General features: G+C 45.9%; 1 protein-coding gene across 1 annotated transcript; it reads left to right on the top strand.

Moving 5' to 3' along the window:
* Positions 1-474: 474 nt before the first annotated feature.
* LOC144108386 (uncharacterized) lies at positions 475-23,460 on the top strand. The gene is made up of 9 exons (XM_077641633.1): positions 475-557; positions 3,364-3,450; positions 8,140-8,511; positions 12,294-12,466; positions 14,703-14,936; positions 15,842-15,975; positions 17,529-17,646; positions 17,917-18,198; positions 23,269-23,460. Exons 3-9 carry the CDS (start codon positions 8,232-8,234, stop codon positions 23,458-23,460), a joined length of 1,413 nt encoding a protein of 470 aa, XP_077497759.1. The 5' UTR covers positions 475-557; positions 3,364-3,450; positions 8,140-8,231.
* Positions 23,461-25,095: the final 1,635 nt, after the last annotated feature.

The following is a 25,095-nucleotide window of genomic DNA, read 5'->3' as shown; positions in this document are numbered from 1 at the left end:
CACCCCGCACCTCCCGAATGCGAGGCAGATGCTCAACCACTTGGGCACAGCTGTGGTACAAATCCTGAAATGGTGACCACCTCTCCGAGGTCACGAGAAACGAAAGAGTACGAAGTCAGGGCGATGAGTCAAAGGCGAGAGGCGCAGTCAAGGCACTAACGCTCGTCAAATGCTGAGTGAAGTAATGGCCCATAGAGCTTAATGGTTTGGTTCGGTTTGGTTTATGAAGGTTGAAAGTCCTAAACCGACTCGGACTATGAGGGATGCCGTAGTGAAAGGCTCCGGAAATTTCCACCACATGGGGTCCTTTAACGTGCACTGACACCGCACAGTGCGCGGGCCTCTAGAATTTCGCCTCCATCAAGCTAAATGGAGTAGGTCTGTTACATTCGTGAAAATCAAGGTCATCTGTAACCGCGGAATGAAATGTTTTCTCCTAACTCCTCTTAGGGACCAAGAGGATGAGGACAACAGGCAAAAGGTTTTCCTAGGCCTCCTCGTCTGCTGTCTGCTGCTGCTGCTTCTGCTGGGCATATACTACTCTGTCTTCGGGTCCCGTGAGCGAAAATGCTCCCTTCCTTTTACAGGGTGTTCCACCTAAGACTTTGCACAGTTTTGAAAAATGGGCGTTTTGAGTTAGAAGAGCGCTTTTTTTGCCATGGTACTGTCAAGGCGTACCACACTCGAGTACAGCAAAGACGTACTAACTAGCTGGCTGGTTGAGTAATAATGGAGGTAAATATTTAACTATTAACTGCATGTCCCGAAATAAAGTTAGTGCAGGAAACGCGAAAAATGCGCGACCCATTTTTATTTTCTGGTGCACGGGGAGCCCGAAAAGCATTCCAAGCAGCCCAAAGGGTCCATAAAATTCAGTCTGAGAGCGCTGCTTTAATAATATACGTGACTTGGGGTTTGTAGTTTGTTTCTATAGGGTCCTTAGACGCTTCCAGTTACCTGTTTATTCGTACCTGTTTTAGTCAATTCCAAAGCTGCAGTGAAAAAAAAAATATGAGACTGCTCAGGACCTATCATTTTCACGAAAAATGGTCATCGCAGAGCGTAGTTTGTTTACATTTGTGGCGTCCGAGCTAGACTTCCATTGGCTCGCTGGACTTGGCTGATATTGAATCTAAGTGGCCCCCTTTTTTAAATTCTAAACGTATTCTTTCCAAAGGCGTTTTGTACCCAAACTGGCTTTTTTTGTTCTGGAGGCGGTGTTGGCCATGTTCCTTCTTCTAAGCGCACTTCGAACAATCACAAAATCTGACATAGTCCCGGTTCTAGCATTTAGCTCAGAGAAACAGGTATATATGTGGGTTATAGAATTCAACGACATTTGAGTGTTGTCAACGCATTGCCTCCCCCGCGCATGCAGTGGCCACCAAAGAGCAGTGATTGGATGCCGAGGATATCAGATAAGCCCCTCAGCGCTACGTGCAAGATCTGTAATACATGTTTTCGCTGAGTCGGCAGCGATAACAGACCTGCTTGCACCGTCCAGCAGCCAAAGTATGCAGACTGCGACGGAACGCATCAGCGTCCAAGCTCAGGACGAAAATGAAAATAATAAACAAAATAGGAAGGGATCGGACGCCGTACACGAATGCGCGCACACACCAGGCCCGTTGCCGTGGAAACGCTCACGCAAATGGCGACGTGAGTGTAGATGCACAGGCTACACCCGTGAAGAAACGACAACGACATTGTGTCCGGCGAGTATGTTACAGGTTGCATAGCCTGGTGGAACAGCAAGTCCACCTCTGCAGATTCACAGGATTCAGTCAAGGAGGAACGAGTTGTGCACTAGGATGCAAAAGTCACCGTGCCCACATCCACTAATGCGCTCTAAACAGAAAGGAGTAAAAAGGGAGTGAGCTGTCCTCCATCGCACTGTAATTTATTAAAGGGAGTATACGCTAGATGAGAGTTTACACCCTTTTTACACCCACATAGGCGTATTTGTGTTTAGAGTGTGCCTGTGCTGGGCGCGCACAGAGATAGACCTTGCGACGTTGCCTCCTCTGCCGTCGCCTACTCCTAGTACTGAAACCCGTCTACATGTGATCCTGCTATAGAACAAATTAACAGCGCCAAAGCAGCTGATTGGTGCTCCTCACCCGACTGCTGCTGCTGTGTGTGAGCCCGTTGTAAAAGCAGCTGTGCAAATCGAAGACGCGATTGAATCGGTGCTTGCACTAATGAAATGCGAACAGTAGTCATGGTTTTGCACTCGCCGCCGCCTTCATTACAAGAGATAGGCACCACAGTGCAGCCATTAGTGCCAGCTCACTCGTCATTACCTTTCATCTTTTTTGTCCTAATCCTGCATTTCCCCGTATACCATTCCCCCGCAATGTGAAGTAGCAAATCAGTGGCGTGTTACTCCGGCCTTCTCCTCCCTTCCAAACCGTAAAAATCTTTGTCGTCTCTTCAAACCTAATCAAAAAAGGCTAGCGCAAATGTCATCAGGAAGTGCAATATGAAAAGGACCTAGCAAGTATTAATGCTCGGATGAAGCATGAACGGACCTAAGCAGAGAGTAAACATAGTTAAAAACTTAATCTGCCTAATAAGTGACAAGAATCATGTTTAAACTGATTTTCGTATTCGTATTTGTGTAGCATTTTAATCATGCATGTCTGTGACTGCATAAATATTAGAGTGGAAGAAATGAAAATCGTGGTGGTAATAGAGAAGGAAATAAGTCATAAATGCCTACATAGCAAGGGGTAGACCGTCATGATGTTTATCTTGTGGGATTGTGTGACCGTGTGTGCTCTTTGTGCCCTTATGCTGGCCGAAAATATACCAGGTGTTTCGAAGAAACACCCAGTTTTTCAAAAATAGTTTCTTTTTAGTTAAAGAGAAGCTTTTTGCGACGTAGTAATACCAAAGTTCTAAAATTCTATAAACCGGTATAGCTATTACTAACAGCAGACCACAAATTTCTTATTGCAAGTGGGCGCCTGTCAGTTTTAGTTTAAAGGTTAACTATTAGAGTTTAGCTTATCATTTTGCTAGCTGACATGAATCGCCTACTTTTTGACGTTCGACCACACCGGTATTACGTACAATGCTTTACCTCGAAAACCCTACTACATGAAATTAGTGGCGGCCTTCCCTGAGACACTTGGTATGCAAGATGTTTTGTCTTTTGGGTCTTGTATTCAAGCTGCGAATAACAAGGAGGAGGATCGGCTCTAGCCGCCCTGAGCGGTTGGATTTCTGCACGCTACAATGAGGGAAGAAAGCTAACCGCGCGCTCAGTGAAAAGGTGCCTTTTGTCTGGTGCTCCATGGAGTTATTTCGGGCACAATCCTGCCTACCGATGTGCTAATATGCCTCCCTCTGACATCGCAGCTGGCGATCCTGAAGCGGACGTGACGGAAAAAACAAAAGCACCAGAGTACATTAATATCCCTCCCAGCAGTCCGCCGTCCAAGCCTGGTAAGTTTAAATCAACTTTATATCGCCTATTTTTGCTCGCGATCCGGCTGTCGCGATTAGATCGAGTCAAATTCGTTGATCCTGTTTACGCTGCAGCTATATATATTGACTTCCATACCCAACAGTCCTAGATAAAAGCATTTTTGAGTAGAAAACAGTTTATGAACGCAATTTTTTAATTCAATGTAAGATTTAAAGATAATAATCAATATATCCTCAGATCACCCCACAGCAGTCTTGCATTTTTTTTCTATTAATGCTTTTGCTATTGTCGGAAGCGTTCACGTTGGTTTGATATAGCAGCCTTTACTGTTCCATGAGATCGGTGAAAACATTTGTAAACAAAGATATTTCTAGCATGCCAGAAGAATGAACCATTACCTTCAATATTTCCATAAGGCTATCTTAATTTGGATTGGAAAACGTTTATTATCGGCTTGAGTTATAAATGGGTTTGTTGATCTTGTTAGGTGGCCGTCAGTGGAGACTGGCGGCGACCTCTTCTGCTCTCGTCACCACCTGTACTTGGGTTTCCAGGTCGGAGCCGAGCAACGGGGTCTACCACGGGCCCGGGAACGCGAGCCTCTTGAGCGATATTTGTGGGGGATCTCTCAGACAGTCCCAGAAGATGTGGCCTACGGCGGCTTTCCCGCCGCATTTGCTGCACTCCGGCTTAAATCTATTCGGGTACACATGGCTTAGGACAGCTGGATTAGGGAGAGTTTTTGTTTGAAGTTGTCTCCACAGTACCTCCTGTTCTTTGTTTAGGCTTTTATGCGGAGCAGGGAAGGTTAGCCTTTCCACCCTGTAATGCTGAGTAATCTCATGGTAGGTATTAAGGCCGTCTCTCTTCACTTCGACGTCCGAATTAGCATTCATAGCTCGGCCGATAGATCCTCGAGCTTTACCGTGGGCTGCCTCGTACCCCGGGTTTGACGAGTGAGTCGGTACCCAAATCAATTCCACGTCTGTCCTGTCTTTTGGGTAATTCCTGAGAATTCCCAAGGAGATGGGAGCTATTCTGCCCTTGACGAAATTGCCAATGGCTGCTTTTGAATCGCTGACAATCACTTCTGCTCGCGGGTTTGTCAACGCCAAGGCGATTGCCGCTTATTCTACTATTTCTGAAGAGTTGGTACGTACTGTCGCGTTCGCTATGAGTTGGCCTTCCTCGGTCACCGCGGCTATCGTGAATGCTTTCTCGGGTGTTGGGTAAGCTGCCGCGTCTACGTTGACTACGTCCTCTCGGCCCTCAAGTTTCTTAGCTAGGGCTTTTGCTCTGGCCTTGCGTCTTCCTTCGTGATGGACGGGGTGCATATTTTTTGGTAATGGTTTTACCGTGATTGTCCTTCGAAGGTTGGACGGGGTTTTTCGAGTATCCGCGTTGAGGGGTTCCGCCTTTATTCCGAGAATTTCGATAATTGCTCTACCCGCATTGGTTCTAGCGAGCCTGAGCTCTTGCATTCTACGATGGGCCTCAGTCAATTCGTCTAGCGTGTTGTGTAGGCCGAGTTGCAGTAACTTCTCAGTGGAGGTGTTGATTGGTAGACCTAGGGCTGCCTTGTAGGCCTGCCTGATGAGTCCTTCAATTTTGAGTTTCTCAGCGTTGTATCACTGTAGATACGGGAGGGCGTAATTCATCCTGCTGATGTCAAAGGCTTGCACCAACCGACATAGATCTTTTTCCTTAACTCCTGTTCTTCTGTTCGCTATGCGTCGGGTCAGTCTAATGGTTTGGTGAACTGAGGCGTTTAATTTTTCGATTATTTCGGTATTTTGGCGGTTGTCGAGGATTATAATTCCAAGGATTCGGATGGAACTCACTTGTCTAATTACTTTTCTTTGCACTTGTATGCTTACGTTGGCTGGCGGGAGGCTGGATTTCTGTTCTCTCGGAATGTCCTTTTTAATTAGGAGCTCCAATTTGGGATGAGAACATTCTAGTCCTACCGTTTTAACGTAGGCTTCTACGGTATCGACGGCCCTTTGTAGGGTCTCTTCTTTCTCCCCATCATTTCCTTTCGTAATCCAGAGGGTAATATCGTCCGCATAGAAAGTGTGTCTGAGATTAGGGATGGCCTCGAGGTGTTTCGGTAGTTCTACGAGGGTAAGGTTAAATAAGAACGGCTAGAGTACACAGCCCATGCGTATAGGATCCGAGATCACCCCACCGAGCGATATCTCTGCCGTCCTTTGGTCCAGAAACGATCTTATGTAATTGAAGGTTCTGAATCCTGGATTTAGCCTCGATAGGTTAGTGAGGATGGCCTCGTGTGACACGTTGTCAAAGGCCTTGTTTAAATCTAATCCGTGGATAGCTCTCGTGTTCTTGATTTTGGGGATTACATCTTCACTAAGTTGAACCATGACGTCCTGCGTGGACAGTTGGGCTCTAAAGCCTAGCATGGAGGGAGGTAGGAAGTCGTTATCCTCCGCGTATCCCTGGAGTCTGTTTAGAACCACGTGTTCCATTAGTTTCCCTAAACAAAATAAGGAAGATGGGTCTTAGATTTTCGGCTTTTAGCTTCTTGCCTGGTTTAGGTATAAAGATTATTCTGGCGTGTTTCCATTCTTGAGAGATTTCACCCTCCTGCCAGAGTTTGTTGATTAGGTCAGTTAGGGCAGTCACTGACGTAGGGTCTAGATTTCTCAACATTTTGTTGGTGACGCCGTCGGGTCCTGCGGCATATGTCGCTTTTAGTTGGCTCATGACTTGCCATACTTCCGCCGTGCTGAGTTCCTGGTCTAATTCTGGGTTCGGCTCGCCCTTATACCAGGGAAGGGGGTCGGTAGATTGCGTGGTGTTTAGGTATCTATCCTTGAGTTCTTTGATCAATTCTTCTGTGTTACCTGCATATTTGTGTGCTACTTGAGCAAGTCTATTGCGTTGAGCCGATTTGGTCTGTGTGGGGTCGAATAAGTGTCGCAGCAGAAGCCACGTGTTTTTCTTACCGAGGTTCCCGTTCATGCTGTCGCATACCTGTCCCCACTGCTGTCTTTCCAGCTCGAACGCGTACGCTTCTATCTTCCTTTGCAACTGTGTTATCCTCTTTCTGAGGGCGCGATTGTGTTTGTTTTTTCCACCTCAGCTGTAAGCTCAGGTGGGCTTCCCACATGTGTTTCAATCTGGGGTCGGTCGTGTGTTGCGAGGTTATCGTCTCTGTGTCCTCTGTGGTGGCTTTTGCATCTTCTTTCAAGACGCGGGTCCACTCGTTCTGGTTGCCGATTTGTTTCGGAGCGGTTTTGTCCGTAATTTTGCGGAAGCGGTCCCAATATGTGAGTCTCGCTTTTAACGGGGGAGGTTTGTATGGGGCCGTCTCGAAGGTTGTTTCCGCTATGCCGTGGTCGCTTCCTAACGTGAGGCATGTATTTGCGCATATGACTGAGTTAATGTTTTTACTAAGGGCAAGATCGGAGGTTGTGTCCATGCTGACGCTATTGCCTATCCTAGTAGGCGCTTCGACGTCGTTAAGGGTCGTCATACCCTCGTCTTGTATGGACTGCCATAGCGCCGTTCCTTTTACGTGCGCTATCCGGTATCCCCGGGCCGGGTGTTGCGCGTTGAAATCACCTACCACTACAAGTAGGGATTTCCCTGCTAGTTTTACGGCCTTACGGATAATGTCGGAGGTTTTTTAGTTCTGTCCTTGGGTGAACTATAGATGTTAAGAATGTAGACGTTTCCATCCTCTTTTCTGCGCAGGGGATTTCTACTAGCGTGTGTCTTTGTGTCTTCGATTTCGTGTTGTATGGCTGCGATGTTGCGTGTTGCGATGTTGCGATTAATATGAGACCACACTAAACATGTTCGATACTGCTAGGCGCTTCCTCGGCCTGCATCGTAAAATGAATGCGTGTATGCCCAAACCACCGGCGGCACTGCATTCCTTTGAGCCTGCGTACCAAGAAAGGCACACCTGAAATTGTGCGTGATACCAAAACTATGCCATTGAACTGATGCACTTCTATGGGTTGCCTTTTTTTCATCTAGACTGTCCTCACTGTAACCTTATGCTGAATGCTATGTGATGCTAGAAGCTGGTTAAGCGCCGCTGTATCGAATCGAAAACTTGAAAGGCTACTCGATTTATACAGACATACTCACGCTCTAAATCGATTCGGTGCAGAGTAAATCAAGACTGTCGTTTAAAATAAATAGCCATTCATGTAGCCCAAAGGTGAGATTCCTATACGTAAGGGCTTTCTTACGCGGAAAACAGTGAGCTGAAATCATCGTCCACACCAAAAAAAGCTAGATAGCCGAAGGACTGTTTGTGGTTTCCGAACGAACTGACCATAATAAAGGGTCAATTTTTTCACGAGTTATCCCCATGTGGGGATCGAAAAATTTAACGGTAAAACTAGAAGGACGTGTTGTGTGCTGCATTATGCGTGAGTGTGCACACGTTACTGATATTGACGGCAGATTTGAAAGGGAACAATTGTAATTCAAGGCAAAAATCTTGAAGTTAATTCGAAGCGTCGGATGAAAGGCCGGTAGCTCGTTGTTCAGTAGTATAGAAAGGTATTCCTGGGAATGCTTGCTGGAATGTTTTGCGCAGCGGTAGTTGGTTGGAATCAGCGGCGGAAGCGATTTGCAGCAGTCCAGAGAGGAAGCGTTTCGACATTCTCCCTGCCTGATGAAGACGTTTTGTGTCAGCCTTTGCATCCTTTGTGTGGCGCGTGCAGAGGACAAGACCACCCGCATCCCGAGACCAGTGACAACAGACGCGACAAGGACGACCGGCACGAAGACGACGGGGCGTACAGGTACTGGGACGATGACAGCAGCAACGACCACGGCGGCGACTGGGCGTGAAGGCACTACGAGGATGACTACAGCGAAGACCACGAGGACGCCAAGTACGATGACGACCAGGCGTAAAAGTACTAAGGCGAGGACGAGAGCAACGACCACGAAGAAAACCACCAAGACCTCGACAACTACGACAACCACGACCACGACGACCACAACAACAACAACCACGACAACGACAACCACTACGACAACAACCACGACGACGACCACGACCACGACAACCACGACAACAACGCGCACACGTGAGTACTTCAGGCTAAAGAAAGATAGCTCGGGATAAAAATAGAGCATGGCCATTCCGTTCGAAAAAAATTGGCGGTGGTTTAGTTCTGGTTAAACCTGGAGTGATGCGATAGCTACAGCTGGCCGAGTTGAACTTACTCAGTTGAAATGCAATGCCAGTCTTTCGCCGCTCCGTTTCGCTGGGCGTTCTTTCCTCATCTTCGTCCCACTTGACACGGCGCATGCGCACAGCTGTTGCAGCTCGGTTCCGCTGGGGCGCCGCACCACGTGGCTAACCACGTGATCAGCCACAGCGCTTCGCCGCCGGCAGCTGCTCCGCACCACGTGACCAACCACGTGACAGCGTGGCGGCGCAGCAACAGGGTGGCGGCGCCGCCACGTTCAAGGCTCGAAATGCTACCGTAATGCAGCTATCGCTACAAAAAACAGCATGTAGCCATTGTACAGGAAATAGAGAAACAAAATGCAGCCGGCACTCTGTATTGTAGTTTAATGTCATGGCACTCTGGTCAGAAATGAGCATTTTAAAAAAATGCAATCTCTGCTTGACGCTCAAAAAAACACGATTTCCAACGAATGTCGCGCACATCACAATGGGTTGTTTCGACGCCACAAAAGTGCACGTCTGCGCTCATAAACGTGCGTGAAATCCTTGTGATGCTTTCCGTCCGTGTCGCCGCAGAGGCTGCAGGGGGCTTGCGCGCAGAGGTTTGTAGCTTCGCCTGAAAAATCGCTTGCGCATGCTGGCTACCACGTTAGCTGACTCGAGTCGCCTAGTAATGATAGCTCATGACTTGTCGTGAGCCATGAGGGAACTCATGAGTTTACGTCGTCCTTCCGCTATTTGTCCGCTATATTTTGTAGCGATAGCTACATTACAGAAGCATTTCGAGTCTTCAGCATGGCAGCGCTAGAACCCTGTGGCTGCGCCGCCAATCTGTCACGTGGTGCGGAGCAGCTGATGGCGGAGCGCCGCCGTGGCTGATCACGTGGTTCGTCACGTGACCAAGTTCCACTCGACCAACTGTAGCTATCACGTCACTCCAGGTTTAACCAAAGCTAAACCACCGCCAACTTTTTTTTTCGCTGGCTCATCAAAGCTTATTACTAGTCGTCTATCGTTTGTAGAATGTCGTCTACGCATATTCCGCTACCCATGCGGTGGTTTCGTGTTTTTTCGGCCGTCTATCTTCTCACGATAATTCAAAGGAGCATTAAATAACAATTCGACAGGCGTTTGAAAAGAAAAATGCCTTTCATCTTGCCAGAGGAAGTGTTTACTGTTATCCACTGTCAGCTCCCATGCAGAGATAAATATCGCAATTTGGAATAAAATCTTTTAGCGGCTCCCGCCCGCACCCTCTTGAGCCTCTGGATTATACTCCCTTGTAAGACTTACGTATGAAAAGTCTTTCTTGAGCTGCAGGCGGCCCGAAAAGCTTTTAGAGTTTCTGAAACATTCGTCGCGTTTTGAGTTTCATGGGTTTAGATCCAAACACTATAGTCACCGTGCCATTTGCAAAAGCAGCAGAAATGCTGCCGGTGTCACCAAGTTGCTTTATTCTGAAAAAGAAAGAAGGTCTAGCGCTCAGTGTGACCCGCTTTAACGCCGCTGCATGCGAAGTCTCAAAGCTATCGGCGCTAACTGTTGCGAACTCGCTTTCTGCGACTGGAAAATGCCGATGTCTTCTTAGCATGGGGCTCGATCTGTAAGGTTTGCCGCGCTGGGAGTAATAATAATAATTGTTTTTTTTTAAAGTAAATGGCGCAGTATCTGTCTCATATATCGTTGGACACCTGAAACGCGCCGTAAGGGAAGGGATAAAGGAGGGAGGGAAAGAAGAAAGGAAGAAGGAGGTGCCGTAGTGGAGGGCTCCGGAATAATTTCGACCACCTGGGGATCTTTAACATGCACAGACATCGCACAGCACACGGGCGCCTTAGCGTTTTTCCTCCATAAAAACGCGCTGGGAAGCTGCAGAGGTTTCGGTTCTTTCGCTCCCTCTCAACAAAGGGACAATGTCTTGGGAAGTGCGAACGAATCTCTCAGATAATTTTCTTCGATTCAGTTCTCTTCCAATCTGACCCTGAGTAAAGTGCCCTCCAGTTCTGTGCTTTTGTGCAGTTATTTACAACATTTACGAAAAGGAAGCTTCACTAACGTCTGTTAAACCACACCCGAGAGAGGCGCGTCTGTTGGCTTAGTCTACCAGGTGCACTTCAGGGTTTACCGGCAGATGGGAACACTGCGGTGTCCCTGTTGGCACGCAGGGCAAGGCACGCCGTTGGTTAGGTATCCATGGCTTACCCCAATAGCGTGCTTAATGGAGCTCAAGAGAATCAACCTTGTGGACTGTGCTTAATCACGCGTTCCAGAATGGCGTTACGGAATGATACAAGATGCCAGCACTATTCTTTGACCATCACCATCTAGAGAAGTTTAATGAAAATAAGTAAACAAACGATGAAAACGGAACTACCCAGGACTCTGACACATCAGTGCACATTTTACTTATTTCACTAAAGGCTATACCAGCTGTCATATGGGCCCATGCTTTTATTCCTTTATGAGCTCTAACCCTCCGCACTGGATCAGCCATCAGCCGGAGTCATCGCCAAAATACCTTTAGTTCTGTATCCCTAAACGCTTTGTGACACATCTGTTCAGAAGAAGTAACGTTAGTGTAAGGGATTCACAAGCAGCTCAGAATATTTTGGAGCCTTGGTGGCCAGCTATAGAATCTGCCAAGCGCATTAGGATTACTGTTCCATTGACAAGCCGCTCAGCAGCGAACAACACTGGACACCCTCCATGAAATTATTGCGCGGCATAACTTTGGAGAAAAAAATTAGCTCTTTGCCTCCGGGGTATATCGCTTGAAATTAATAGCATACTGTAATACTTGCAGACTCAGAAGTAGGCTTCATATTCAGGCTGTTTGCATTAACTCTCATGAAATTATTTTTTTCGCATATATATTGTGTTTCACAGTTTAATCTTTTACTGCTCAGAACGAATAAGCGATCAATCACAGTCTGGACCTTCGTGCATGTACATGAACGCGTAGTGTATTATGATCCTGCGGGCACCCAGGAACCTGCATGCCGTAATCCTTTAGTAAAATAACGCTTTTCTCTCTTGTACTTTCCTGGACTTCTAGGTAGTGCTGGTGTCTGCGTCAAACGTTTCAAGGTACCTGCTGAACGCCCTTCAATTTAACTCCCCCGCCGCCCTCTGTGCTCGCTTTTTCACTGTTTCTCGCTGAGACATGTTCTAGACACTGTACAGTCTTTCTCAACAGTATACAGCCAAAGAGGTCTGCTTCTAAGCCCTGCAGCACGGCTCCTCTTGCATACTCAGGAATGCTAATCTCTAATCTCGCAAAGGCGGGAGGAACTCAAGTCCTCAACCCTCCAAAGCTTAGGACTGCCTGCTTAACATCCCCGCTACACTGCTTGGAAGCTAACCCCTTGAGCTGTATATTTTTGACCTTCCACCTGCTCGCCGGTATCGTACAAGGCCCAAGTGCAGGCTGTTTTAACCTGCATGGATGAATAATAGCTTGTTTACATGATTGGCGCCCCCGAGGAAGACCGAAATGCATGCCTCGCGCAGCCACGGCTCACTTACTGGACAAGCTGGGTTTCAGACGAGCGCACCATATAGAGAACATTGGAGAGAGGTTGTTTTTTTTTCTGCCAGCACAGCTTTCACTGATTGATTACGCTAGCTGCAGTGGGATCTGCGGACCACATCTTGATGTCTCGATTGCTGATGCAGCTTCCACCGGCTACGGGTACCTGGTGTGCACGGTTGGCCGCTCTGGACACGACCCTGCCATGTTCCCCATCAAGGAGGCCCTGTGCGACATCATTGTGTTCACGCACGTGGAAATGTTAAACTCGACGCTCATCTCAAGCACAGGAGGAGTGGCATTCGACACCTTCCTCAAGGTGCTGTATTTACAGGAACGCTACCTCCCTCTAACACCACTCTGAAATGCTCGCTAACAATAACTGACATAGAAGGATTTCAAAGAAACTCTCGGTACACCCGCATATCGGGTGGCACATACGAATTCTGGGACTAAATTTCCGCTCAAAACTCCCACTGTGAAGATCGTCATGTTCGTATCAAAGCACTTTCGTAGCCTATTATAACCATTCAACGGGTTTCAGGCGCAGGGCAGGGCAGAATTTAAGGACTTATAAAAGCTCGCAATTATGAAGTACCCCTCTTTGCGGAAAGTTGCCATATGACAAGTTACATATTTCTATACGTCTCCATAAGAAATTTTATGGAGTCAGGATGGAGCATAAGAAGCCGTATGGACTATATGGAAGCACCCATGGAACCTTATGGACTGCATATGACGTCATGCACACTGTATATAAAATCGTATGGAAATTATGTGCAATGCTAATGGACTCCGTATAGACATTTCTATGTAATTTTCTACACCTTATGGACTCCATATTCCCATAATTCCTTATTCCATATTCCCATAATTGTTGATTCTAAAAGGTACCATGCAAAATGGACGGAACACCATGGAAGATGACAGGCTGAAACGCCTTTTCCTACGGTTTATTGCGCCCATGATACGGGGACAAAATCATCCCCCTCCCCCTTCTTAAGTCTCAACCGTGCCTCACTTTATGCCTCACTGCATGCAAGCGCCACCTGACAATGCGCTTCTGGTGTCAATCAGTTCATTATCATTTGACCTGACAGTGCCTGAAGATCCCTTGGATTCCATTCATAGTAGACCCTAAGACCAGCTCCAACGAGGATGATTGATTGAATCTGCCACACCACATAAAAGTTGGCTGATATGAAAGCTGGCTGCCTAGGCTTATGGACCTCACACGGGAGGTAACAGGCATGCCATTCTTAATTACCTGAAGCTTTCTTGTAGCTATTTTGAGCGAACTATTGTATTCACCTCCCGCCCCTCAGCAAAAAACACAACAAAAAAGGTCATGCGAATATTGCAATAAAGTACATTAAGTGAAAGAAGGCACAGAGAGAGGTAGAGAGGACTGAAATGCGTAGCCTCTAAGGATATATCAGGACAGATTGATGCACCGAATATATTTGTCTTCTAAGCTCAACTAGAAGAAATAGAACATTTTCTGGTAAAGTCGTACTGGAACACACATAAGAGCAGCCAGTGAACATGCAGCCAACTGTGCAGAGCATACTGAAGTCGGATCAGCGTCTCTGGCTCTCTTAATAATAAAAAGCAGTAAAAACCGCAGTACAAAGCCACCAAGGACTTCCGGCGTCGAGCGGAGGCCTCAAATGGCGAGCAGTTTGTTTGCATTTACCTACGAAAAACCGCACAAATGCGCCTGTGGCAATAACACGGTCGCAAATAATTGTTTTAAAGCGCGCCTATGAGTGTGTGGTCATCCTCAGTTAAGTAAAAATATATCATAGCTTCTTTAACACCTACCACAAACGAAAACGAAACTTTGTGATATAGAATTTTTTTTTCAATGAGTGAGTGGTATATTATAAATGACACAAGCCTACCGCCTGTCCTATTTTAGAGTTCGATGAAGAAGTCTTGTGCACATGATTTCTATATAACTTTGTGTATAGTTTCCGAAGATATTTTTCCCGTATCTGTACTCCCTTTTGCACATAGACTACTCTCCTGTTGCGTGTAATTTTGTTTTAACATTCCTTTTTATAAACTTCAAAAGTGTGCCAGATACTGCAGGCATGCGAGGCCAAGACCCTCTCAGAAGGTCAATCACCTCTCTTTTTCTTTCCTTGTGAGCAGTGTCTGTAGTATGCGGCGTGAGGAAATAATAAAGAAATGAAGCATAAAACAATCACGGAGCGCGAACCTTCATTAATATTAAAGGCACCTCCTACCACTCAAGTTTGAGAGCTGTGACCGCAAATAGAATGTATTATTGCGTGGCAAAACTTATACACGTATTCAACACTCTAGCCATCAACCTAAGACGGCTCTTTTTCGTCTTAATAATTTGGGGTTATGTTTTTCAATCAGTCTGTAATATTTCGTTTTCTCTCAACTAATCGTAGCTCTGTTATTCCGTATTCGCAAATAGTTCTTATCTCAAATCTCACGTTATCTTTCTTTGCTAAAATTAACCTGTGGCTGCGTCGGAATATATACATATATATTTCAAAGCTGCACGGTGTCATTCCCAGGTTGCCACAAATCGAGATAAGTCCACGCGTATGTCGTTCGGTGTCAGCTTCTCGCCTAACCGACTGCACATGGACCTGGCGTCTTCACCTGATGGAAACCGACTGGCCGATCAATACGTGCTGGGAGCGAAACAGGTCTTCTCCAATGCCTCGCTCTCCGTGCTGGGCGTCATGGGTCTCGACCGGAAAGTGGCCGACTTCAAGAAGGAGCACAAGCTATCCGCCATGTTCAAGGCAAGTTGCCCTGTGCAGTTCTCAAAACCGCTTCACCCCTTAAATACCATACAGCAAACCGGTAAAATTTCACATTTTTCTACCTTTTTAATCATTTTAAGTAAACTGCCAGCGAGGTGGTGAAACGCCTGTGGCTTAGTCTCACAAATTAATGACGTAGTGACTCATTACGGGTACAAGATATTATGCTCTTTTCGTGTTTCATAGCTTTCTATCCTCGAGCACTCACAGAAAGCTCCGTTGCAGCAGCTAGTCACATGATCACTCTTCTATATGAAGGCTTCGTGACAGCTTAGTGTGATTCAGAATGTCCAAGCAAACATTTACAAGCTGCTGGTCTCACAAACTCCTGCACTCTAAACATGAATAAAGCTAAGTGGGAGTAAGAAGGAATTAAGCTGTTTTCTTGCGCTCTTCCTTAAACGTGCAGGGTAGGCTGCTTAAATTTCTGAGTAGATTTCGATCTCCAGTTAAGCGCAATGCTTCTTACCCTTGGCAGCGGAGGTACATTCCCACTTCAAAACGTAGTAACTTGATGCAATTAGCAATGGAAGGAGGCTTTTAAACGCGGCAAAGGAGGTACTGAGGTTAGCAATTATAGGAGATCTGAACCTCGATTAAAACCTTCGCAACAGCAAGAACTTCTCATGTTTTGAAGAGCAATTTTATTTCAGTACAAAATGTTAATTTTTCTGTATTTTTAGTGATGACAATGTACCCAATGGCTTGGGCAGCATATCCTGCCCCTAAATGGGAGTGCGCAGAGGACAGCTTGCAGTGCACATACAGAGTGAAGAAAAAAACAAGGCGCCTTCTGGCGTACTTTACGCTCTGATGTCCATGTTGTTATCTTGTCATAAACTGCGGCTTTGAGCCGATAATGACATTCTTACTGCTCCGCGCAGACCTTGGAGACGTACGTGAGGACACTTCCGGAGTCGCAGCTGTTCTTGGGCCTCAGACTGCTGGACAGCGGCAAGGAGCTCGCCTCCAAGCAACAGCTGGCAAAGGACGTCTTTCGGGCCGTCAAGGACATGAAGTAAGTTGCGGCCTGGAATGCGCTGCGCTATTAAACGGGCTCTAGAGCACCTTCCGAGTATAGCACATCAACTCGCTATATCACTTGACTGTGTTGTCATGAACACCTGAGCCAAATAATACACTTCTACAGGCAGCAGAGAACCCACAAACATGCGCGAAAGTTGGCGAGCCCTTCCCGGTGACTTTTTCATGCTCGCACCCTCATCCGTCGCTCGCACCTGCGTACATCAGTTCAGAGATGGCTACGTTGGTTAGATTCTTTCTGCCTTCAGGCAGCTACCATGGTCGTTTCCAATAAGCGGCGTAGCTCCGGCGAGTCAGGGAGCTCCGCCCCCACAGGTGTGGCCGACGGAAGAGCGCCGACCTTTCAGCGTGCAAAAAGTGACGAAAGGAGAGGGAAAGGCGCGAAGAAGCTGAAATTCAAATTTTCACAATGGTTAATTTAGCTTCTGCAAAGGGCATAAAAAAATTTTACTGTAAGATATTCTTCAAACGGCGTCCTTTAACATCACAGCCATACCGCACCTTCATTAGAGCCCCTTTCAGAGCCCCTTTAAGAAGGAAACGAAACTTAATTTCTTTGCGTCGAATTAAGAACTTGAAATTGTTTGGCACCCTGTGCAATTCGCACAGCTAAAATAAAGCTGGGTCTGTTTATTCCGTGATGCATAGAAATACGAGAAAGAAACTAGATTTGCTTCTAACGTTGCATTCCCCAAATTTTTGAAATCGAGATCGCATAATTTTTACGGCAAGTCACGTTAGTGATATTCACAATAAAAGTGAAAGAGCTTGGCGTAATGATCCACTTGCTAATTCATGCATACTTTTCGCCTTCACAGTGCATGTTTGTTTTATCTGCCATTCATGTCTTCGTCCCAGAAACAACGTTTTGCTTTTGCAGATGTCATTCGCTCGTTTTGCCGTCAGCATATGGCTCTTCCAATTCGGAAGAGACAGAGTTTGCAGCGACGATAACTTCATCGTGTTTAGTATTAAACGGTGGAGTAACGAGTTCATCCGGTTCTGGTATAGGCGCAAACCAGCGCTAAGCTCTTATGCGTGTCGGTCATGGCCTAATCTAGGGCGTCCCCCAGGCACATCGCATGTCTCTCTGCGTAGCCTCGTTATTTGAAGAGCCCGCCGCTGTGGTTCATTGGTTTTGGCGTTCGCCTGCTCGAGGGGATGCTCGAGGGTCTTATCCCGGAGGCGGCTGCCGTGTTTCGATGGAGGTGAAATACAAAAATGCCCGTGTGCTATGCGATGTCAGCGCAAGTCAAAGAAGCCTAGGAAGTGTAAATTAATCCGGATGTCTCCACTTACCTCATAGGCCCCTTGTCGCTTCAGGCGTTACTGGCGGACTATCATAGGAGAATAAGGACATCTTGTTCTCCAAAGGAATGGGCATGCTTGATTTCGCCTGATATTCGCGTGTAACAGGAGAAAGAGTGCTCATTCTGGAGAGGTCTCTAGGAACCCGCTTAGTACGCGGCATACGTGAGTGTCCAGGCCCAGATTTAGCGAGCGGTTCGTTGTGTCGTTCCTGCCCAGAATCACCCTCCTCATACTCGTGACCCACAACGTGGAAGATTTTGGCAAATCGTGCACTTCCCTGCCGGTAAGCTCGTGGTCGCCCAGGAGCTACAAGGATGCCACAAAACCCGCACTAGTAAGTTGGACCGCAGTCTTCTATGGAGTATAGCGATGGGAGAACATTTGAAACCGCCGACTGACAGCGCCTTCGACGTTCAGTGAATTTCTTGCAATTTTTAGTCTCTTGTCGCTGCTTTCTAGAACTACTTGTCCTTTCTTTTAGGATACACGTGTTCACATAGATGCCACACTAGCTTTTATCTTCAGGTAACCCCAGGAAAGCTCCTTTAGCACATGTTACGCCTTCAAGAGGCGATTTGACGCACAACGCCACTGCTGTACGCAGGAGGAGATATTCAAGTTCCTGGAGTTCGGCCTGAAGGGCGAGAAGCAGGTCGAAGTGACGCTCTCGTCCACGCTGGCTCTCATGACGTACAACATGCTTAAGAAAGTGACGAGTCCCGTGAAGTTCGGCGAGCCGTGCGCAGCGCGCTACGCCCAGCCCTTCTCCGTGTACTGTCTCGAGAAGCCGCCCAGCGAGCAGGAGCACAGCGACAGCCTGACCGCGGTGGGCTTCAACGACACCCTGCTCTTCACATACGAGACGGCGGCGACGGTGGACAAAAAGGCGAGTGCAATGCCAGCGCATTTGTCCCACGGGACGCCGCCTTTAGTCATACTGCCCGACTGCAGTGACGCCTGCTGGGAAAGCCTGAGAAACAAAGGACAGGACTGCAGTTTCAATATTCGCAATGGCAGACCGCCGACACATTTGATGCCGATGAGAAAAGGAGAACGGTAAAACACTGAATAATAAAGAAAAAAATTGGAGGGGACACTTAAGCTTCGCCTTAAGGGTATGACGCGACAGCGTAATGAATTATTTTCCATATATGCGGGTGGTCCTTCTCTGCTTTACACTCATAGATCACTGGGAGTCCTCATACCCCTCCTGGCACAGTGGTGCAGCGTTTAACCGATGTGCCAGTTTACCCTACGATGGCAGGTGCTCCCAGCGGTGGCCTTGTGCGGCCCAGGATGCTCTTCCCGAGCGACCAAAGATTATTGCAACTGCCACGTGGCACGGTGGGCAGTTAGCTCACTATACGGAGGGCAGGTTCTGGTGACGCCGCAAGGTCACGTGACCTCGGTGGCCCATCTGCTTCCTATAGGATGCTCTCCGGGCACCAGCTTCCAGAGTAATTAGGTCTTGTGGTCTTTTGCTCCCAACGCCGACGCCGGATTTTCAGCGGAATGGTGCCTTTAACGCTATCGTGTTAATAATTATTCGCGTCTTGAAGAAACACTGAAGATTAATTCAATTTTGCCTACGTAGATTTATTGACTGCTTCTAGTGCCAGAGGTTGATTTCAGTGGAGCAATTTCTTAACCAAGCAAGAAAAGGGCAAAAAATGAAACACGGGTATACTGCTGCAAGTGGCCGTTTTCACAACCGAACTGTGATGACGCCAACACTTTTTTACGGAAATGTTCAAGGCTGAACCGCATCGCCACCTACTTGAATTTCCGATCACAAAGCTCATAATAGTTTCAACGTTGCGATTTTCGAGTCCCGTGTCGGAATTAAACAATATTGCTTCGTGTCAAACTACAAATTTATCAGCAATTAAATCGTTTCTTTGCCGCCGAACGAATCAAACGCAGCTACCAAAAGCCGGAAAATTGAGTTTTTGCTACTAACAGCGATTGCATAGAGACGTCTCTTTTAGAAATGCAAGGTAAGAAGTTTTAAAGCCGCGCCGACTCAGTAGCTACAATACAAATATGCCGTCAAAATATCGTCCGCTAGAAGCTACACTTTTCATCAATATCTTGTCTCGTATCCTAAAGCTGGGTTTTCGTGGTGGGGTCAAATGTAGCGGCCCTAGATAGAGTCAGAGTATTGGATTTGAAAGTTCCCAACAATTCAGAAACAATGGTTATGTATGTACAAGAAGGCATGTGGGAAGTGTATAGCATTGATAATGCAACTTCAATTTCGGCAAGACCTTTTTCATCCAGCCTGCGACAAGATATAGACAGATTACAGGCCTGTAACGAAACAAGAGCTAGAATTGTTAGTAATTGAGAAAACCAGAGTCTTTTGGCAGTTTTTTTATTCATTTGGAGCAAGAAATAATATCGGGTATTTTTCCTCCACTTTAGGTGGAGCTCATCATTCAGTGGAGGCCCCTTTGCTGGTTGCGTGATTTTCCTTGTGGACGATAGACATTTTACTTATTTATATACTTACATTGCTTCCACCTTTGTTTTAGAGTATAGCAGGTAGCGACGGGTTTTAAATCATAGTACGTATTCACAGTCATCTACAGAAAAAGGTTCATTACGAAAAGTGCCGTGATTAGGGACCCGACAGCACAAGGTAGTTTTGAATGAAACAAAATCGCACAGATAGTTTCGAAATCAAAAATAACTTATCGCGGCCCACCTTAGATGCGCAATACAAATCACGCTTCACCGACTTCGAGGAATACAGTTTGCTGATCACGAACTACGCCCAGAATGGAAAGGCACAGTTCATACAGAAGGGGCTTGAGCTTCAAAAAGCAAACTGCACTGTAAAGAAACAAAAGCTACTAAGAGAGCTAGAATAAAACGTGAGCGACCTATGAACCTTTTTCGAACTCGGTGAAGAAACAGGCAGGTGCGATGAAGGGACCCAGCTGGTAATATTCGTTTAATTCCAGAGTAAAAAAGATAGGCGTTGCTACGACAATCGTGTTCGGTTCATCCGCAGTCGTTCATCCGCCTTGTTGGACGCGTCTGAAAAAAAGGCAATGTATTTGTTAACATCTATTGCTGACTTTTACATTGCATTGGGAACAAATATTAGACGAGCTTATCTTGCTGTAATGGGTAGTGTTCAAAGACCGTAGGCCCCGAGAAGGTTGGTGGAGAATCAGTGCGTTTGTATTTATTGTGTACGAAGCATATAGGCTCTCGCACAACACTTTCTGATTTTATGGTATTAGTAATTCTGTCGAAACCATACATATTTTAGCCGTGGCCTTCGGTATATTGTATAAGTGTGCAAGTTTGATACGTTCAAGTAACAGCCTCAATCATCTCTTCAAAAACAGCTTACGTGTACGGCAGAGGCTGTTCTTGTGAGCTTAAAGCAAGACTGACGCCTAAACATCTATGTACTTTTCTTTTAACATTAATATCCTTAATTTGTTGTGAATTTATGCGGTTGCTTGTTTCTGGTTACTTCTATTGCCGCGGATTTTTTAACATTGATCGAGATCTGTAACTATGAACACCGTTGGCTATTACGTCAACTGGCCTCTCAACTAGGAAATGCTCCTCGGAGTTGCTGATTTCGCTCTAAATTATTCAGTCATCAACGAAGAGTTTAATATTGCAGTAGTATTATGCAGGGTATTTCACCTATGACGGTCAGCAATTTTCAAACTTTTTGATTTGGAAGACCGTTTTATTCGGAATAGAATTGCTGTGTTGTAAAACGTCAGCATACAGAAAAGATATGCTACCAGCAGGCTGGTTCAGTCACAGGAGAAAACCGTGGCAGTGGGCGTCACCTCTCAAGTCTCGGAAGGGCGGTGCTTGCTTCATAACAATTTAATGTTCTTAATGCAAAGACTGACGGATTAAAGGAGCGGTCTTGATATTTAATGAAAGTTCTGAACCTCACTTCCGTAATGAGCGCAGCTAAAAAGGCGATACATACCGGGCTTCACTTTTTTTTTTTCAACCGAGCCTCAATACCCGATCCTCTGCTTAGGGTAATTATCTCTGAACAAGAGACGCAACAGTGGGAGGTGCCTTGGTTGCTCCGAACGGTGCCTCTCCGACATTATGTTCGATAACCCTTTTCTGTAGATAACCAGCTTCGGTTCCTATACTTGATGCTCGTATTGGAATAAAACGACATTTTCTGCCGGTACGCGCCCCACTGGCGGAAGAGTCTGCACGCATTCTTTTCTGCGCACTCCAGGCTACTAAAGCGTGTTGCATGAATCATGCCTGCTTCATATTCATTAAAGCTTATGCTCGCAAGTAAGCCATCCCGAATCTACTGGAATCTGACACACGTCACACCTGACAATCTGACACAATTATGAAATGCTGTATATTAATGACATATTCGAACAATACAGTATGTTCAACAAAGCTTAGCATTGTTTACATCAAGTGTCTTACTCAAAAATATCCAAAGGAAATCCACGCACGCTCCAGCCAAAAGCGCCCAGACATTACCCAGTCACGTACCGTTGACGTTGATACCGCACCTTGTACACCCCAGGATGAAGAAAACAACCTTGAAGGGTTGGCGCACGACACTAACAAAACAAGCTCGCGACTCCATGTAAACGTGTAAGCTTTTACAATGCTCAAGGCACAAAGTGTGGCAAGAAACATAGGCAATGACTTACAATTAAAGGATTTAAATCCATGAAATATTGCTATCTGCTGGGAAGCCACACGTAAGGGAAACGGTACGTGCGTTAATTACTAGTCGATAATTCTTACTCATTCACCGAAAGGGACTGCAGTCACCATGAATAGTGCCCCCCCCCCCTCCCCAGTGTGCGCGTATCATCTGGGAGGTCTCCGCCAAACCAGAAAGTGTAAGTTTATGTAAGCACGACGGGGAAGAGGTCGCTTTTCTAGACTTGCAGTTTTCAAACATGGGCCTTGTCGCTGCCTGTTAGCTGTTTTATACTCTTGTTTGGGTTTTTTTTATGTCGCTTGTATGCACCACTGTTCTGATTTTGCTTTCTAATCTTTTTGTTGGTTACTATTCTGTTTTTTTTTAATTTTGTAGACATTCAAGTTACATATCTATATTTCTCGCCTCTTAGCACCAGGGCCGCCATACCTTGTTCCGCGCGTTTCCCTTTCCTTGTCTTGTTCTCGTGCGGTTTTTAAAATAAGCCACAAGATTTCCCTACTGAAAGTTTCCATATGACGAGTTCCATAATTCCATAAGTTTCCGTCAGAAATTTTTTGGAGTTACTATGGAACCTATGGAGTCGTATAAAGTATAAGGAGGCACGTATAGAAATTTGCGGACTCCATATGACGTCATGTTCCTTGTGTATAAATCATGTAGAAATTATGTAGAATGCTTATGGATTTCGTACACACAAGATATAAATTACCATATATTTTCCCTAGCTTATGGACTCCATATTCTCATATTCCATACGAGCGGCTCATATGGAACGTTTCAGCAGTGGATGATGGCGCTGTTGATGTTTGTTGCCCTTGTTGTCCAATCTTTCCCTTATAAAAATGGGCTATGTACAGTCTATAGATTTCTTATAGAGTCTATTGCCTTCCTGTAGATATTTCTTTTTGTCTATTCATAGTCTATAGACTACCTATAGACTAAAGGTCTACTAGAAGTGTATGGCCTTGAATCTATAGATAGTCTATGAACTGTCTATATAATTTTCATTACCTATAGACAGTTCTCTACTGTCTGTCTATAGAGAGTCTATATAGTTTATGGACAGAAGTCTATAGACTGTCTGAAGAAATTTTTGTAAGGGTTCGCTATATCTCAAGCATGATCGGTCGCCACTTAAACGTTTGGGACCTTAACGTGCACTAATCATAAGACGGAGATTTATGAGGATGTGATGATTGCAACAGACAATGCATAACTCTCTCTGTTTTTCCTCCCATGATGGTCTTCTTCCGTCTGCAGATGCGCCGATTCGTGATGCCCTTGGACGACAAGGTGTTCAGGCGCGTGGGCTGGGCCTTCTTCGACCTCGCCCTCGAAGTCTACAACTATAGCTTCTGCAAAGTCAAGAACGCCTTCCCTCATACGTTCCCGCGGCTGGTGGCCGCGCAGAAGATCCTGCAAGAAAACAGAAACCGGAAGTTTAAGCGTTGAAAACTGATCGAATGATGGCAGCAGTTGCTTATGTGACAGTATGAATTAGTGAAACGTTTTACAATAAATGAACAATGTTGTCCATAAACCAGGATACTTATTTCTCAAGTAAGGGCTGAACTCAACGAATAGAGCTATGAAATGCAGTATTTAAATGACATACTCGAACAATACAGTACGCTCAATAAAACTTAGCATTGTTTAAATCCAGTATCATTATCAGTGCATGGCTGGTAGCTACACTGAACAATTGCTCGGTTGTTCGAAAGAAGTGTAGTGTTCAAAAATCTTTAGCGGGATCTCTCGCGTTATACATAGGAACTGAAAACAATCGTAGTTTGCTCTGGTGCAATGCGCTCGGTTGACCGTTCAGGGTGAACAAAGGAACTAAAAAAGGGATGGAACCACAGCTCTCGTGAATCATGTGTTTTACTCACCAAGCGTAAACGTTATAAAATGTTGATGTTTTGCGCAAGGCGTTTACAAGTTTCGGCATTGGAACAAGTAATTTTCGCGCAACAGCACATCCGCAGGCAAGGAATACCTATCCACGAGAGTTATAGTCAACTGTAGCAGCGAGATGGGGAAGTTTTTAGGGACAAGGTTGCTGCAGTTGGCGCGGGATAGGGATAACTGGGGAGCGTCACGAGAGGCCTTTATCCTGCAGTGGTGATGGTGGCGGTACTGTTGAATATACACGTAAATTTTAAGGCTAAAGCTTTAGATGCTCCATCAGTCAAAATTCGGCGTTGACTGACCGTCCACGAGAAACTGCAAGAAAGCTCACGTGACCTCATGACTTCATCAACGGTGCCTATATATCATCAGGAATGAAATAAAAATATATCCTCCGAACCGAGTTTTGAACCCAGGCCGCGACAATTCAGTGTGACGTCACCAAGGTGCGGGAGTGGCATCATCAGATCAGAAGCGAAACCGAAAGTGGGATTCATCAGACCTCAAATGACATTAGCTAAACCGGAAGTGACGTGGTGGCTCAGTTAAAGAGACGCTTTATATGTACGCGTTCGTCATGTAGTGTTTCCTAAAGGTCTCCACACTAAGGCCTTTGACCTAGAGGCCTTCCCCAGAAAGGACTTTCATGCGTTAGTACTGCTTATTAAGTAGTACTAGCAAGTAAACATAGTTAACTAGTAGCACACGATGACCTAGAAAAGTTTTCGCATTCACAGCATGCAAGTAGTCTTCAGTGCCCTGTAATTTTTTCCCAATAAAAGCGGTCTAAATATTATTTTATTTACTTGTGAGTGCTTAATTACTGGCGTTAAAAATTCAGACTTTGGTGAGCTTGACTTAAGAACTGAAACGCGCCACCGATACGATGCAAAATATAGGACATCAGTGAATTCAAGAGGAACTAGATGAGATTTTCGTATGACACAGGCAGCTACATGGCGAAACTTATTCTTCAGTGAATGATAGAAGGATGGAAAGGACGAAGACACGGGCCTGTCTAATGGAGAGCTAGCCACCACGTCCACTGCCAGCGTGCCATAGAAGGAGGGGAGAGGGAAAAAGATGAAAATTGGGAAAACCGAAAAGGGGGAAAAGAGATGGGATGGGAAAAAGGGGATGAGAAAAAACAAAAGGGAATGAACTCACGTATCTGATAAC

This window comes from Amblyomma americanum, chromosome 10, assembly GCF_052857255.1.
Source record: "Amblyomma americanum isolate KBUSLIRL-KWMA chromosome 10, ASM5285725v1, whole genome shotgun sequence".
In the NCBI taxonomy this organism is placed as follows: domain Eukaryota; kingdom Metazoa; phylum Arthropoda; class Arachnida; order Ixodida; family Ixodidae; genus Amblyomma; species Amblyomma americanum.
This window is presented reverse-complemented; position numbering and strand designations above follow the sequence as displayed.

What these genes read in the sequence shown, in the direction of transcription:
- LOC144108386 (XM_077641633.1), top strand. Translation starts at nt 8,232, where the DNA reads ATGACAGCAGCAACGACCACGGCGGCGACTGGGCGTGAAGGCACTACG. An exon ending in AGCTATCCGCCATGTTCAAG is followed by an intron (nt 14,937 to 15,841) that starts GCAAGTTGCCCT and finishes TGCTCCGCGCAG; the next exon opens with ACCTTGGAGACGTACGTGAG. An exon ending in ATGCCACAAAACCCGCACTA is followed by an intron (nt 17,647 to 17,916) that starts GTAAGTTGGACC and finishes TGCTGTACGCAG; the next exon opens with GAGGAGATATTCAAGTTCCT.